The sequence below is a fragment of the Hylobates moloch genome, unplaced genomic scaffold (genome assembly GCF_009828535.3).
Source record: "Hylobates moloch isolate HMO894 unplaced genomic scaffold, HMol_V3 SCAFFOLD_23, whole genome shotgun sequence".
In the NCBI taxonomy this organism is placed as follows: Eukaryota; Metazoa; Chordata; class Mammalia; order Primates; family Hylobatidae; genus Hylobates; species Hylobates moloch.
In genome coordinates this window covers 39,410,853-39,427,626 of record NW_026652298.1, presented here as the reverse complement: position 1 = coordinate 39,427,626, position 16,774 = coordinate 39,410,853, and the positions used below count along the sequence as shown (strand labels likewise).

Below are 16,774 nucleotides of genomic sequence, written 5' to 3'. Positions count from 1 at the left end.
GCTGGGATTACAGGTGCCCACCACCACGTCCTGCTAAGTTTTGTATTTTTAGTAGAGATGGGGTTTCACCATGTTGCCCAGTGTGGTCTCAAACTCCTGACCTTGTGATCCGCCCCCCCTCGGCCTCCCAAAGTGCTGGGATTACAAGCGTGAGCCACCGCGCCCGGCCTATTTTTCTTTAAGAATTTGTGCCTGACTCTGACTCAAATGAGAGAGAAAACAGTCAATTTATCGATTTTTAAAAGCCACTTGGAAAATTGAAGCTAACCAGTCTAATCCCTGACACTTATTTCTCCATATGAGACCCAGGCTGACTGAAAGATTGTCCTGCCTGTTTCTCGCGCTGCCTGTGATGGGTCTCAGGCTGTTCTGCTCTTCCCCATAGTCTGCTGTTCTGTGTGGCCACGGAGCCTTTACTCCAGGCTGACATCCAGCTGAGCACAAGCGTCAGAAAGGAGGCTGGCCAGGCACGGTGGCTCACACCTGTAATCCCAGCTCTTTGGGAGGCCGAGGCAGGCAGATCTCTTGAGGCCAGAAGTTCAAGACCAACCTGGCCAACATGGCAAAACCCCGTTTCTACTAAAAATACAAAACTTAGCTGGGCTTGGTGGCAGGTGCCTGTGGTCCCAGCTATTCAGGAGGCCAAGGTGGGAGAATCACTTGAACCCAGGAGGCAGAGGTTGCAATGAGCCAAGATCATGCCACTGCACTCTAGCCTGGGCAACAGAGCAAGACTCTATCTTAAGCAAACAAACAAACAACAACAAAAAACAAAAACCAACTGGGAAAGCAATGTTAATACTGAACATAGGCTGGGCGCAGCAGCTCACTCCTGTAATCCCAGCACTTCGGGAGGCCCAGGTGGGTGGATCACGAGGTCAGGAGATCGAGACCATCCTGGCTAACATGGTGAAACCCCGTCTCTACTAAAAAATACAAAAAATTAGCCAGGCATGGTGGCGGGCGCCTGTAGTCCCAGCTACTCGGGAGGCTGAGGCAGGAGAATGGTGTGAACCTGGGAGGAGGAGCCTGCAATGAGCCGAGATCAAGCCACTGCACTTCAGCCTGGGCGACAGAGCGAGAGGCTGTCTCAAAAAACAAAACAAAACAAAACAAAACAAAACAAAACAAAATTGAACACAGTATAACTTAAAGAAACAAAACAAAACAAAACAAAAAACAAAAAACAAAAACAAAAAACCACCAGGCATGGTGGCTCATGCCCGTAATCCCAGCACTTTGGGACGCCAAGGCGGGTGGATCACCTGAGGTCAAACCCCGTCTCTACTAAAAATACAAAAATTAGCCGAGCGTGGTTGTGGGCACCTGGAATCCCAATTACTCAGGAGGCTGAGGCAGGAGAATTGCTTGAACACAGGAGGCAGAGGTTGCAGTGAGCCGAGATTGTGCCATTGCACTCCAGCTTGGGTGACAGAGTGAGACTCAGTCTCAAAAAAAAAAAAAAAAAAAGAAGAAGAAAAGAATGAGGGAAACTATGCAATGATTAAAAAACAACTCCCCAAGAAGACCTAAGAATCATGAGTTTGTATGCACCTAACATCATAACCTCAAAGATATAAAGAAAAAATGGGTACAATTACAAATAAAAATTGACAAAGTAACCCCTATAATCATAGTGGGAGATTTAACAACTCTGTAACAAATTTTTTTTTTTTTTTTTAGACAGAATCTTGCTCTGTTGCCCAGGCTGGAGGCCGGAGTGCAGTGGTGCGATCTCAGCTCACTGCAAGCTCCACCTCCCGGGTTCACGCCATTCTCCTGCCTCAGCCTCCCTAGTAGCTGGGACTACAGGTGCCCGCCACCACGCCCGGCTAATTTTTTGTATTTTTAGTAGAGACGGGGTTTTGCCATGTTAGCCAGGATGGTCTTGATCTCCTGACCTCGTGATCCACCCACCTCAGCCTCCCAAAGTGCTGGGATTACAGGCATGACCCACCGCACCCGGCCAACAAAATTTTAATACTTTTTTATCATTTATAAAATAATATGAGCCACTGCACCTGGCCCCAGCTTGGTTTTGATGAGAAATGACCTGGAATATCTTTTCAGAATTCCCTTCCATGTTATGATGACTGGCCTTAAGAGAAGTTTGTGCAAGATCAGAAGGTTGAACTGAATCACCAGCCATGCAGCTCTGGGGTCAGCGTGGGGAGTGGGAATGAGTCCCCATCGTAGCTCACTGTGCTGCCCACTTTGGGCAGTAGCCAGGCCCTCAGCTCCCTCAGCTTCCACCACGTCTCCTCCATTGGCTGCTCAGAGTCCTGAGCCAGGCATGTGTGCAGAGTTGAGGTCGCAGGCAGCAGCTTATTCTGTTTGACATTGAGGCTGGAGGCAGTGAAAGACAGGTGTGGCTCCATCTTCTCACACTCCCTGCTTCACACATAATGTTTTTCTATAAGCGCTCCTTGCTACAACCAGCTTCAGCCAACGTAGGTGCAGAAGTCAGCTGGAGGCAGCTCCCTGGGCTTGCTCCCACAGTCACGGAAAATCCAATCCTTAAACTTACTTTATTAATTTAATTTTATTTATTTTGGAGACAGGGCCTCACTCCATTATCCAGGCTGGATTTCGGTGTTGCAATCATGGCTCACTGCAGCCTCTATCTCCCAGGCTCAAGTGATCCTCCTGCCTCCGCCTCCGCCTCCCAAACGGCTGGGATTACAGGCATGAGCCACTGCGCCTGGCCTAATTCTTTTTTCTTCTTTTTTTTTTTTTTTGAAACAGAGTCTTGCTCTGTCACCCAGGCTGGAGTGCAGTGGCACAATCACTGCAACCTCTACCTCCTGGGTTCAAGCGATTCTCCTGCCTGTGTCTCCCGAGTAGCTGGGATTACAGGCATGTGCCACCATGCCAGCTAATTTCTATATTTTTAGTAGCGACGGGATTTCACTATGTTGGCCAGGCTGGTCTTGAACTCCTGATCTCAAGGGATCTGCCCACCTCAGCCTCCCAAAGTGCTGTGATTACAGGCGTGAGCCACTGTGCCCTGCTGTAATTATGTTATGTCACTCCTTGAGGGTTCTGCTTCCTTGATCACAAAAATGAATTTTACCCTAACAGATATATACAGATATATCTTACACTGATGTCATTTTAAATCACTGGGGAATAAAAAGATGATTGATTCAACAAACATTGCTGAAAAAAATTAGTTAACATATTTGGAAAATAGTATATCTTTATACTGTTCATAAAAATGTTTTTAAAACCTCAAACTATAAACATACTGGGAAAAGTAGAATATGCTTGTAACCCTGGAATACGGAAACAAAATGCAAACATCATAAGGATCGAAACGTAAATATATCAAAATTATAAGTTATTTAGAGGCGGTTTTTCAGGTTTGACCTACAGATTGTTAAAATAAAAACTCTTGGTAGCCAGGCTCAGTGGTATGAGCCTGTGTTCCCAGCTACTCGGGAGGCTGAGGCAAGAGGATGGCTTGAGCCCTGGAGTTCAAGGCTGTGGTGCACTATGGTCATGTCTGTGAATAACCACTGCACTTCAGCGTTGATAATATAATGATATCCTGCCTCAAAAAAAATCTCAGGGATTCACTGTGAGTCACGGCATCCAGCTATATGCTAAAGTTAGGCAAATTTTACAAAATGGCGAGAGAGAAAAGAGAGAAAAGGATAGACACACAGACATGCTTGAATGGAGCTTTGGGGATAAAGGGCATTGTGGGCCAGATATAGAGCCACCAGCCTTCGGCCACACTGCGGAATCAGGATTCCTTATTGGCTGGATTGCAGGGACCGGGCAGGAGACACAGCTGAAGAGCTGGGTGTCGCTGGAGACACGGAGCTCAAGCTTGGAGAACAGTAAAGAACCTCCCCTGCTAGGCGCAGTGGCTGACACCTGTAATACTAGCACTTTGGGAGGCCGAGGAGGGCGGATCACGAGGTCAGGAGATCGAGACCATCCTGGCTAACACAGTGAAACCCCGTCTCTACTAAAAATACAAAAAATTAGCCGGGCGTGGTAGCATGCGCCTGTAGTCCCAACTACTCAGGAGGCTGAGGCAGGAGAAGTGCTTGAACCTGGGAGGCTGAGATCGCACCACTGCACTCCAGCCTGGGCGACACAGCGAGAGCCCGTCTCAAAAATGCTCAGTCTGCACTGAGAAACTCTAACCCTTTCCAGCTTCATCTCCCGTCAGTCTCCTCTGGTTTTTCCTTTCCAGGCTTTGCCTAGGCAATTCTCACAGACTGTCATCTCCTGTCTTCCCTTTTTTGACAGCGTCCCTCTGATTGTAAGCCCTACGAGTCCTGAGTTGGCTCACTGCTTCCTTGCCTCCTTCAGGGAGAGTGAGTTGCTCTCCGGGACTTCAACCTGCCTGTTCCCCCAGTGTGTGCATCACAGTCATAGTGATTGTCTATTTACTATCTCCTGCCTCAGAAGACTGAGCTCCTGGAGCCATGGATCGTGGCTTAGGCTCACCCCTGCAGCCCCATCCCTCTCTACACAGGCCTAACACACGGTCAGTGTGGAACAAAGTCTTGGTCTCCCTGCTGCTGGTTGTTCTCTCCTCAACCTGTTCCACACACAGATGCCTGATTCTCATCCTAAAGCAAAGTTGATTATATCATCCCCAACTCAAAATCCTTCCCTGGCTGACTTTCGCTTTTTTTTTTTTTTTGAGACGGAGTCTCACTCTGTCCCCCAGGCTGGAGTGCAGTGGCGCGATCTCGGCTCACTGCAAGCTCCGCCTCCCGGGTTCACACCATTATCCTGCCTCAGCCTCTCCGAGTAGCTGGGACTACATGCGCCCGCCACCACGCCCAGCTAATTTTGTGTATTTTTAGTAGAGACGGGGTTTCACCGTGGTCTCAATCTCCTGACCTCGTGATCCGCCCGCCTCGGCCTCCCAAAGTGCTGGGATTACAAGCGTGAGCCACCGCGCCCGGCCCTGACTTTCGCTTTTGAAATGCTTTCAATTGTTAGCATTCAGGCCTTGCACGTGGTGCACCAAGGACTGTTAGGATAACTGGAGAGAAAAGGTTGAGGTGAGAGTCCCGGTGAGGGTCAAGGTTAGGCAAACTAAGTAAATTGAGAGCCCAGTGAAGCACACAATTTCCTCTCTCCTGCTCTTCCTCAAACACTCATGGAGCACCATGTGTCAGTTTCTGTGCTGAGTCTTAATAAAACAGAAAATGATTATGTTCCTATGCTGACCCCAAAAAGACACGGACCTTGTTCTGTCTCTCCACGCTGACTCCAGTAGTATGCTGCTGAATGTCTAACAACTGACTTTCTGGGAAGAAAAAAAAAAAAGCCCTGATTTCTACAGTTTGCCATTTTCTATGGTGTAAATATTCCCACCATAGCCGATTTCAAGTCTCCAATATGATGTCATTAAACGTACAGCTGGAAAGAAATGTGCAATAGCACACTATTATATAGTATTCCCACCATACAGAGAAGATGGATGTAAATCACTCCAAGAACACAGACAGTAGCAAAACAGCAAAAGAATTAACCAGTGATACATTTTGAGTGTTTTCTTCCTTCATTTGTTTATTTATTATTTTTTGGACAGTAAGTCTTGCTCTGTCTCCCAGGCTGGAGTGCAGTGGCATGATCTCAGATCACTGCAACCTCCACCTCCAGGTTCAAGCGATTCTCCTGCCTCAGCCTCCCAAGTAGCTGGGATTACAGGCATGCGCCACCATGCCCAGCTAATTTTTGTATTTTTAGTGGAGACGGGTTTTGCCATTTTGCCCAAGTTGGTCTTGAACTCCTGACCTCAGGTGATCCACCGCCTCAGCCTCCCAAAGTGCTGGGATTACAGGCGTGAGCCACCGCGCCGGCGTCTACCTTTGTTTTTAATATAATGTATTTAATTGTAGGCTTATAAAATTTATTTTTTAACAATGACATCAAAAAGTGTATTTAACATCCAGCTTGCAAAACGTCTGAAGCTTAACCATGCGCTCATGAGCACTGTCTTCAGATGCGGTTTTTGACGGTGCCCATTTTACTTCGTCATGTTTGGGGCTTTTAGTGGTCAGGACACGCAAAGCCAAGAAGAGGAACGAGGCCAACGGGAGGAGCAAAGCCGGGCTCCAGTCCCTCACGCGGCCACCGGGGGGCGACAGACACAGGCCAACGCGCAGCTGGGGACCTGAGGCCCCCGGGCTCGGCCGCTGGGTCTCTTCTCCGCCCACATGGAGGACTGAGACGCTTTTCCTGATTATTTTGGGCGTGGCCCGTCACAGGCGCGGTGGCAGGGGTCTGGGGCGCCGAGAGGCCGCTCCCCACCCGGACTTAGTGAGAGGTGACAGCATGCTGGCAGTCCTCACAGCCCTCGCTCGCTCTCAGCACCTCCTCTGCCTGGGCTCCCACTTTGGCGGCACTTGAGGAGCCCTTCAGCCCACGCTGCACTGTGGGAGCCCCTTTCTGGGCTGGCCAAGGCCAGAGCCGGCTCCCTCAGCTTGCAGGGAGGTGTGGAGGGAGAGGCACGAGTGGGAACAGGGACTGCGCGCACCGTGCTTGCGGTCCAGCTGCAGTTCTGGGTGGGCGTGGGCTTGGCGGGCCCCACACTCGGAGCAGCCGGCCAGCCCTGCCGGCCCCAGGCAATGAGGGGCTTAGCACCCGGGACAGCGGCTGCAAAGGGTGTACTGGGTCCTCCAGCAGTGCCAGCCCACCGGTGCTGCGCTCGATTTCTCACCGGGCCTTAGCTGCCTTCCTGTGGGGCAGGGCTCGGGACCTGCAGCCCGCCATGCCTGAGCCTCCCACCCCCTCCATGGGCTCCTGTTCGGCCCGAGCCTCCCGGACGAGCGCCACCCCCTGCTCTGCGGCGCCCAGTCCCATCGACTGCCCAAGGGCTGAGGAGTGCGGGTGCACGGCACAGGATCCACTGGGTGAAGCCAGCTGGGCTCTTGAGTCTGGTGGGACCTTGGAGAACCTTTATGTCTAGCTCAGGGATTGTAAATACACCAATCGGCGCTCTGTATCTAGCTCAAGGTTTGTAAACACACCAATCAGCACCCTGTGTCTAGCTCAGGGTTTGTGAACGCACCAATCGACACTCTGTATCGAACCTTTGTGTAGATACTCTGTATCTTGTTAATCTAGTGTGGACATGGAGAACCTTTATGTCTAGCTCAGGGATTGTAAACACACCAGTTAGCGCCCTGTCAAAACAGACCACTGGGCTCTACGAATCAGCAGGATGTGGGTGGAGCCAGATGAGAGAATAAAAGCAGGCTGGCCGGGCGCGGTGGCTCACGCTTGTAATCCCAGCACTTTGGGAGGCCGAGGCAGGCGGATCACGAGGTCAGGAGATCGAGACCACGGTGAAACCCCGTCTCTACTAAAAATAAAAAAATTGGCCGGGCGTAGTGGCGGGCGCCTGTAGTCCCAGCTACTCGGAGAGGCTGAGGCAGGAGAATGGTGTGAACCCAGGAGGCGGAGCTTGCAGTGAACCGAAACTGCGCCACTGCACTCCAGCCTGGATGACAGAGCGAGACTCCGTCTCAAAAAAAAAAAAAAAAAAAAAAAAAAAAAAAAAAAAAAAAAAAAAAAAAAAAAAAAGAGAATAAAAGCAGGCTGCCCGAGCCAGCAGTGGCAACCGGCTGGGGTCCCCTTCCACACTGTGGAGGCTTTGTTCTTTCGCTTTTTGCAATAAATCTTGCTACTGCTCACTCTTTGGGTCCACACGGCTTTTATGAGCTTAACACTCACCACAAAGGTCTGCAGCTTCACTCCTGAAGCCAGCAAGATCACGAGCCCACCGGGAGGAATGAACAACTCCAGAGGCGCTGCCTTAAGAGCTGTAACACTCACCGAGAACGTCTGCAGCTTCACTCCTGAGCCAGCGAGACCGCGAACCCACCAGAAGGAAGAAACGCCAAACACATCCGAACATCAAAAGGAACAAACTCCAGACGCGCCACCTTAAGAGCTGTAACACTCACTGTGAGGGTCCGCGGCTTCATTCTTGAGGTCAGTGAGACCAAGAACCCACCAATTCCGGACTCATCAGGTCCCTAGTATTGAAAACCAGCGCTGTCCATCCGCAGTGTCCCAAGTGGCCCCGGATACCAAACTGGCTCACTCTAGCGTCCGCCATAACCCCTGCCCGGCAGCCTCTGGCCGGAAGTTGGCTCGGCCGGTCTTCCGGGCATCCCTTGGGCAGTTAACCACACTTCCGCTGGCTTGGTATCCGCGGCAAGTTCAGATCATTAGTTGGCTGGAGTTAATTAATCACCAGACAATTCGCTTATATTTTTCCCGATCCTAAGACCAGTTGGATTGGTGAGGAGGAACTAGAGACAACAGCTTCCTTCTGAGTCACCTTGAGGCAGCAGCCCCGGGGGAAATGCAGGGAAGGAGACTACCGAGGCTTCCTGGAGGGGTTGGCCCCAGGGCATGCCCTCCTTGGGCGGAAAAGTCTGGAGTTTAGATGAGGAAGCCTGGATTCTCCTCTAGACCTCCTGCCAACTCTTTGCCTGACCTTGGGCAAAACATTTAACTCTCTTCTGGGCCTTGGTTTCTTTAGCAAACACTGACGCCTGCTTCTCCGGCTCGCCCCCGCGCCACCACCCCCCCCCACCCCCCGCCCCCCGCCCACCGCTTTTTAAATGTTTATGTATTATTATTATTTTTTTAATCATGGTTTTATTAAGTTGGTGCAAAAGTAACTGCGGTTTTTATCATTACTTTCAATGGCATAATAGAATGAGACTCTATTTGTGGCCAAATTGGGAATTCTAAGAGTATAAATATGTATTAATATTTTGACCTTTAAAATTTTAAAACAAATGCAAAACCTGCAGCATTTTTCGGGAATTGATTCTCTGTACATAAAAATAAGATTAGTCAACCCTTTTGGTGTCTGTTTAGCATACAATGAGTACATCCAGATAGTTAAGACCCTTGGAATCAAGATTAAGAGAACCATCAATTAAGCAGGTATGGTTGGTTAGTTCTATACTTATTTTGAAAACAAGTTAGTTGGCCGGGCGCGGTGGCTCACGCCTGTAATCCCAGCACTTTGGGAGGCCGAGGTGGGTGGATCACGAGGTCAGGAGATCGAGACCATCCTGGCTAACACAGTGAAACCCCGTCTCTACTAAAAATACAAAAAATTAGCCGGGCTTGGTAGCGGGCGCCTGTAGTCCCAGCTACTAGGGAGGCTGAGGCAGGAGAATGGCGTGAACCTGGGAGGCGGAGCTTGCAGTGAGCAGAGATCGTGCCACTGCACTCCAACCTGGGTGACAGAGCGAGACACTGTCTCAGAAAAAATAATAATAATAATGTTAGTTAATTGTATACTTACTTTGGAAAACACCAAGTATTCAGCACGAATAGCAAAGACACTATGACTTTAGACAAAGACAATAGACCTTGACACCAAATCATTAAAAGCCAAAAAACTGTTCTCTTTTCCTCAAGGGCAAGAAAGACTGAGTTTCCAAGCCTTGCCAGGATTATTTGCGGAAATTTTTGGATCCTATTTTTCTATGGTAAAGAAAGGGAAGAAAAACAAATCACATACAAGTTTTCTCTCTTTTATTTAGTTTTTTTTAGACAGGATCTCACTATGTGGCCCAGGCTGGAGTGCAGTGGCACGATCACAGCTCACTGCAACCTTGGACTCCTGGGCTCAAGCAATCCTCTTGCCTCAATCTCCCAAGTAGCTGGGACTACAGGTGTGCATCGCTACACCAAGCTGATTTTTAAAAATTTTTATGTAGAGACAGGGTCTTGCTATGTTGCCCAGGCTGGTCTTAAACTCCTGGCCTCAAGCGATCCTCCTGCCGTGGCTTCCCAAAGTGTTGAGATTATGGGCATGAGCTATTATGCCTAAGCACTACATAACTTTTCAAGAGTGTAATTTGATAATATATATCGTCAAAAACTGTAAATACATTTAAAACCTTTATCCTAGCAATTTCCCTTCTAGGAATGTAGCTTGAGGAAATAACCAGAGATTCTTTCAAAGACTGATGAACAAGGTTACTTATTGACACATTACATACAACAGAAAAAGGAATGAATGTCCAGTATCAGAGGGCATGGGATTGAGTAAATTATGATATGTTATTGTCTTAGTCTGTTTTGTGTTGCTGTAACAGAATGCCTGAGACTGGGTAATTTATAATAAACAGAAATTCATTGGCACATGGTTCTGGAGACTGGGAAGTCCAAGATTGAGGGGCTGCATCTGATGAGGGCCTTCTTGCTGCCTCAACATGGTGGGAGGCAACACATGGCAAGAGAGCATATACATAAGAGAGTAAGGGGGTGGAACTCATACATTTTATCGGGAACCCACCCCATGATAACCAACCCACTCCCAAAATAATGGCATTAATCCATACAGGAGGGCATAGGCTTTATGACCTAATCACCTGGGAAAGGTCCCACCTCTCAACATTTTTTTTTTTTTTTTTTGAGATGGCGTCTCAGTCTGTCCCCCAGGCTGGAGTGCAGTGGCACGATCTCGGCTCACTGCAACTTCCACCTCTCAGGTTCAAGCAATTCTCCAGCCTCAGCCTCCCAAGTAGCTGGGATTATAGGCACCTGCCACCATGCCTGGCTAATTTTTGTATTTTTAGTAGAGACAGGGTTTCACCATACTGGTCAGGCTGGTCTCGAACTCCTGACCGGAGGTGATCCACCCACCTCGGCCTCCCAAAGTGCTGGGATTACAGGCATGAGCCACAACGCCCGGCCGTCCTCTCAACATTTTTGCTTTGGGGATTAAGTTTCTAACACATGAACTTTGGGGACACAGCCAAACTGTAACAATTATATAGTGGAATATTATATAGACATTAATGATCATGTTATGAATGGTTTACTGATATGAGAAAATGCCATATTGAATTTTAAAAGCAGATTAAGATAATGTCACAGTATGATTCCAATAATATCCAAAAAAATATGATCTGTAGCTTGTTTTATTTTTTTTTGTTTGTTTTTTTTGTTTTTTTTTTTGAGACAGAGTCTCGCTCTGTCACCCAGGCTGGAGTGCAGTGGCGCAATCTCGGCTCACTGCAAGCTCCGCCTCCCGGGTTCACGCCATTCTTCTGCCTCAGCCTCTCCGAGTAGCTGGGACTACAGGCGCCCGCCACCACGCCCGGCTGATTTTTTGTATTTTTAGTAGAGACGGGGTTTCACCGTGGTCTCGATCTCCTGACCTCGTGATCCGCCCGCCTCGGCCTCCCAAAGTGCTGGGATTACAAGCGTGAGCCACCGCGCCCGGCCAGCTTGTTTTATTAAGTAAAAATTTGTAAATGGTGTTTCACTTAATTCATCAATTGATTCAACAATATTGGGAGGCCACTACATGACAGGCACTGAAGATAAAATACTAAGCTGTTAAAAGTGTCATGTTCAGCCGGGTGCAGTGGCTCACGCCTGTAACCCAGCACTTTGGGAGGCCGAGGCCAGTCGATCACCTGGGCTCAGGAGTTTGAGACCAGCCTGATCAACATGGCAAAACCCCGTCTCTACTAAAAATACAAAAATTGGCAGGGCTTGGTGGTGGGCACCTGTAATCCCAGCTACTCAGGAGGCTGAGGCAGGAGAATCGCCTGAGTCCAGGAGGTGGAGATTGCAGTGAGCTGAGAGATTGAGCCACTGCACTCCAGCCTGGGTGACAGAGCAAGACTTCGTCTAAAAAAAAAAAATTTATATATATATATATATATATATATGGCAACTTATTCAAAGCACCATACACTCACAGTCAGATAAATAATGCTGAAATGAATTCGCCAGTGGATGTGGAGCTGTCAGAACTGTTGATACCCACAGTAGCATTTCTATGCACAGGGATTATTTACATCACTATCAGTTTCCTGCCAATGAACTTCTGTCTTTACAGAGTAGCCTAAGCAAGGTGAGTACCCCTATAGGACGGGGTAATCCCTGGTGGCTCCAGCTTCCCCTCGAAAGTATATACAATCATTTCACTTGTTTTCATATCTTCCTTACTTTTCCCTGTAGGGATGAGTAAAAGAATAACAGGGAGAGTGTCACTTAAACTAAGACCTGAGGAGACCTGTCAGCTCTGAACAGGGATAGATGGAGCAGCGTGTGCCAAGGCCCTTAGGTAGAAAAGGGCTTAGGGCAAATAGAGGACCAGTGTGACTGGACATGAGTGAGCTGGGCAGGGTGACCATCGGCGGGCAGAGAGGTCAGCAGGGGCTGATGACGCCAAGCTCCTCCCCGAGGGAGGACGCCAGGAGTTAGAGGATCTCCTGAATGCAGTGGGCCCTGCTAGACAGAGTTAAACTGGGAAGTGCCATGATCTAATTTATGTTGCACTAAACAGCTCTGATTGCTGAGAGAAGAGACTTGAGGGACCGTAGGGTACCCGCCCACCTGTTGCAGAGGAGATGGACGGGGTGCTGTGGACATGTAGGGAAGTGCCTGCGTCCACCAGCGACTTCCAGGCCTGAAACGCCATGACTTGCTGATGGACGGATACAGGCGGGGAGAAAAAGGACAAACCAGGGGCGACATACAGGCTCGCGGCTGGAGAGCCGGATGAATAGCAGTGCCATTTTCTGAGCAGGGAAGTCCGGGGGTGGGTTGGATTGGAGTGACTCCACATTTCCTACTTTGAGATGCCTGTTGCACGTCCAAGTCCCCAGTGCCCAGATTATGGCTTGAAGGGACAGCTGTGGGAGTGGAAGTGGGAGCTGCGTCTCCACCAGCCCAGAGGGGTGAGCCCATCCCAACTGCTGACCCACTTTCCCCACACACGTGTGCCCCTCTGCCCCAGAGCTGTCCGACCTCCAGGTGGAGAAACTCCACACTCTGACTTATCACTGAAGCCACTCATTCGCAGTGATTAGTAGAGTCACTCATTTCCCTGGAAGGATGAGTGGGGAGGAGGACCCGGGTTGGACTTGGCTTCGCATCCTGCGGGGGTGGTCAGAGCTGGTTTCTCTGCCTCCTTTCCCAGCAGGCATGACGTGGCTGCCCAGGTCACACGGGGGACTAGGTCACAGCTAGGCAGGTGGCCCTGAAGGCAGAGACCTGCAGATCCCAGCTCTGCACAGCTCACTCTGGAACTGAACTGGGGTCCCTCATCCCGGAGCGCCCCCAGATGTGGCTAATCTCTGTGTGGTCAGCCACCTCCTCTCTGTGATCTGCAGACTCTCTGAAACCGGCAGACAGCCCCACCATGACCTCTGATCTCAGGACTCTGAGGTCCTGCCCCTCCTCTGTGTCACTGATGAGTCATGGACAGTGTAGGAGCTGCCCAGCCTGGCGACGGACACCCAGGGAGTCAGCTGGCCCTGCTCGCCCAGTTCCTCTGTGTCACTTCCCCAGCTCGACTCTTCCCACGGGCTGCATCCCAGCTGCCCAGACCATCCTGTCCTTCCCTCCCTCTCTGCTTCCAGGCAGTGGAGGAGGCATAATTCTTCCAGACTGAGCTCTCAGCGTTGGGGCTTTGAGATGCAAGAGTCAGTTCTGGCTGGTCCCAGGTGGAAGAGACAGAGGATGCTGGGCTGCTTGTGTCTGGCTTTGGAAGTGCTGGACACATGATGGGCAATTCGAGGCCACCCTCCTGACCTCCCTGAGGCTTCAGGAAGCTGCTGAGCTGCAGGAAATCCAGGCTAGGTTTCTGGTGGAAGGTGAGGAGGGGCAGAGTCTGGGGGCCAGGCCTGAGATGGACAGAGCTGAGGCCTTAAGGAGCCCACGGTGGAGGCAGAGGACTGGGACCTGGGATGGGCTGGAACCCAGTTTGACCCAAGTCCCCGAGAGGCAAGGAAGCCCCAAGTGCTGGGCAGGTTACAAAGGAAACAGGTTCCCAGGGCAGCTCAGAAGGTTGATCAGCTGGAGGGACATCCCCGTGGGAAGGTGGTGAAACGCCAGCTGGTGAGCAGTGTTACCTCAGTGGATGCTGCAACATCCCCCGGGCCAAACAGGCCAGGTTCCTCAAAACTATTAGTGCCCCAGAAAAGCCCGCCTGCAGAGCAGCCAGCTTGCCCTTTACTCAGCCACACTTAGCCCTGGGACGCCTCAGCCCTGCTCACAGGGGAAGGAAGGAACTGTTGGGCTGCCTTGCAATGCTCTGCTCTGCTCAGTCCAGCTCAACTCGAGCCTCAGCTGAGTCACCTGAGGAGCAGATGGAGCACTGGCTCTGTCCTAGACCCCACCTGCTAAGAGCAGTGTCCAGAACTCAAGCACCCCGGGATCCTGCTTTTGGGGACCCAGTGTAGGGCCAGTGTCACAGAGGGGTGAAGTGGGGACTGTTCTGCAATCAGAGCTTCTGATTTTTCATGAAAAAGTGAGAATCCAGATATCTTTATTTTTTCAGTTGTGGTAAAATATATGTAAAATTGACCATTTAACCTTGCTTAAGTGCACAGTTCAGTAACGTTCAGCACATTCACACTGCCTTGCAGCCAACCCCATCATCCATCTCCAGAACTTCTGCGTCCTCCCAAACTGAAGTTCTGCCCCAGAAAACACTCACTCCCCATTTCCCTCCCCAGCCCCTGGCACCCACCGTTCCCCTCCGTCCCTCCCTCCCTTCCCTTCCATTTCCCCCTCCCCTCTCCTCCCCTCCCCTCCTTTCCTTTCCATTTCCCCCTCCCCTCTCCTCCCCTCCCCTCCCTTCCTTCCTTCCCCGTTTCTCTCCCCAGCCCCTGGCACCCACCATTTCCCTTCCTGCCTGCCTTCCTTCCTCCTTCTCTCCCTCCCTCCCTCCGTCCATTCCTCCCTTCCTTCTTTTTTTTTTTTTTTTTTTTTGAGATGGAGTCTCGCTCTGTCACCTAGGCTGGAGTGCAGTGGCGCGATCTCGGCTCACTGCAAGCTCCGCCTCCCGGGTTCACGCCATTCTCCTCTCTCAGCCTCCCGAGTAGCTGGGACCACAGGCGCCCGCCACCTCGCCCGGCTAATTTTTTGCATTTTTAGTAGAGATGGGGTTTCACCGTGGTCTCGATCTCCGGACCTCGTGATCCGCCCGCCTCGGCCTCCCAAAGTGCTGGGATTACAAGCGTGAGCCACCGCGCCCGGCCTACTTTTTGTATTTTTTGTAGAGACAAGGTCTCACCATGTTGCTCAGGCTGATCTCAAACTCCTGGGCTCAAGCAATCCTCCCACCTCGGCCTCCTAAAGTGCTGGAATTACAGGCATAAGCCACCGTGCCTGGCCCTTTCTATGTTCTGTCTCCATGAATTTGACTGCTCAAGGGACCTCTCTTAGGAGGATCATACAGTGTCTGTCCTTTTGTGTCCAGCCCCTGTCACTGAACTCAACGTCCTCCAGGTCCATCCAGGCTGAGGCTGAGGCTGCACGTCCTCTCACGGTGGGAATAGACTGCATTGTGTTCACCCACTCGCCCGTCCATGGACACGTGGTGGTTTCCACCTCACGCACTCTCAGTGATGCCACAGTGAATATCCGTGTACACGTGTGTTTGAGCAGGGATTCAAACAGATACTTACACATCCATGTTCACAGCAGCATCATTTGAAATTCAGATTTTTTAAAAAAATGTATATTTGTTCAATTTACGAAAACAAACAACATGGCAGGTCTAACAAGACCCCCCGGAGGGTTGGATTCCACATCCGGTCCCAGAACAAGCCGCTGGGCCAAGGAGGAAGTGGAGGCTCTGTGAGGTCAGGCAGCTTGCGTGGATCACAGCGGCTTCATACCCAGCTTCACAATTTCCTGGTGGCCTCCCCTTCCACCAGCCTCCCCACCTCCTCAGCCCAGAAAGACCCAGCCCCTCCTTGCACAAAACACAGCCAGCAGCCTCCGAGCCAGGGTCAGAGTTCCGTAAACATTGAAACTGCGGAGGAGAGGCAGGCAGCACGTTAGCGCCACCCCCTGCAAGGCCTCTCCGCCCCACACGGCTCCCACCGCAGCCCCTCTCTGGGTGGGGTGGGGGGATTAAAGGGACACTGAAGACCTGCCTCTTTTAGCCCCACTTAGACACCAGGGCATCCGAGACTCCTATCTCCCACCTTCCCAAATTTGCAACCACGGAACCCTTGGGCCTGAAACGCTCTGCCGACCTCCGCCATCGCAGTGGACACAGGCACCGCCTGGGGCAGCCAACAGTCTCAGCCTGCCGGAGAATATTTCAGGCAGGCTCTCGGTCCTGGGCATCCCTGGCAGCTGGTCACCCCACCACCTACCTGGCTCGCTGGCACCTGCCATCCCCCTCGCTCCATCTCCATTTCCCCCGGAGTCCCTGCCACGGTTTCTTCCTGGATGCAGCCCTCACCCACCTCCCCACCTGCCTCCTGCGTCCCCTCCACACCTCTAACCCAGCTCAGATCCCAGCTTGACACTGCTGCAAGCCGGCAGTACCTTCCCTTCCCTTGAGCAGAGTCTTCTCTTCGGGGCCCAGGAGGACCTCAATGGTCTGGTGGCCTCGGCTGGCCCAAGCACCAAGCACCTGTGCCAGAGCCGCGTGGTCGGTTCCCACAGGGGCTCCCTTGGCCTGGGACACTGTCCTGGCTGCCCACGTCTCTGCTTTGTGGCGGTTCCAGTCCCGTCACATTTGCAGGTGAGTGAGGGATGTGGAACTCTTTGGCTGTCCACGCCCACGTGGTCTCCGATGGCAAATGTCACCCGCTCACTGGTCACCTCAACAGCCTCCAGACTTTAAATCCTCCCCAGGCTCCAGATGCCAGGTTTCCCTCCAACCCGACCTCTGCCTTGAGCTCACCTGCCCTGGGCCTCGTCTCCAGCTAAACAGATCCAGATTCACTCCTTATCCTGCCCCCAACCCTTGCCTCAGGCAGCCACTGCCCCCACTGCACTG

The 16,774-nt window shown here is 51.2% G+C and overlaps 1 protein-coding gene across 1 annotated transcript in view; it reads right to left on the bottom strand.

Annotated features, from left to right (window-relative positions):
• PRSS27 (serine protease 27) overlaps positions 1-8,038 on the bottom strand; it is a 32,658-nt gene extending 24,620 nt beyond the window's left edge. Inside the window, exon 1 of the mRNA XM_058434035.1 lies at positions 7,813-8,038. Within this exon, the coding sequence (XP_058290018.1) occupies positions 7,813-7,894 (82 nt within the window). The 5' untranslated portion in view covers positions 7,895-8,038. The remainder of the gene's footprint in view (positions 1-7,812) is intronic.
• Between the last annotated feature and the right edge of the window lie 8,736 nt (positions 8,039-16,774).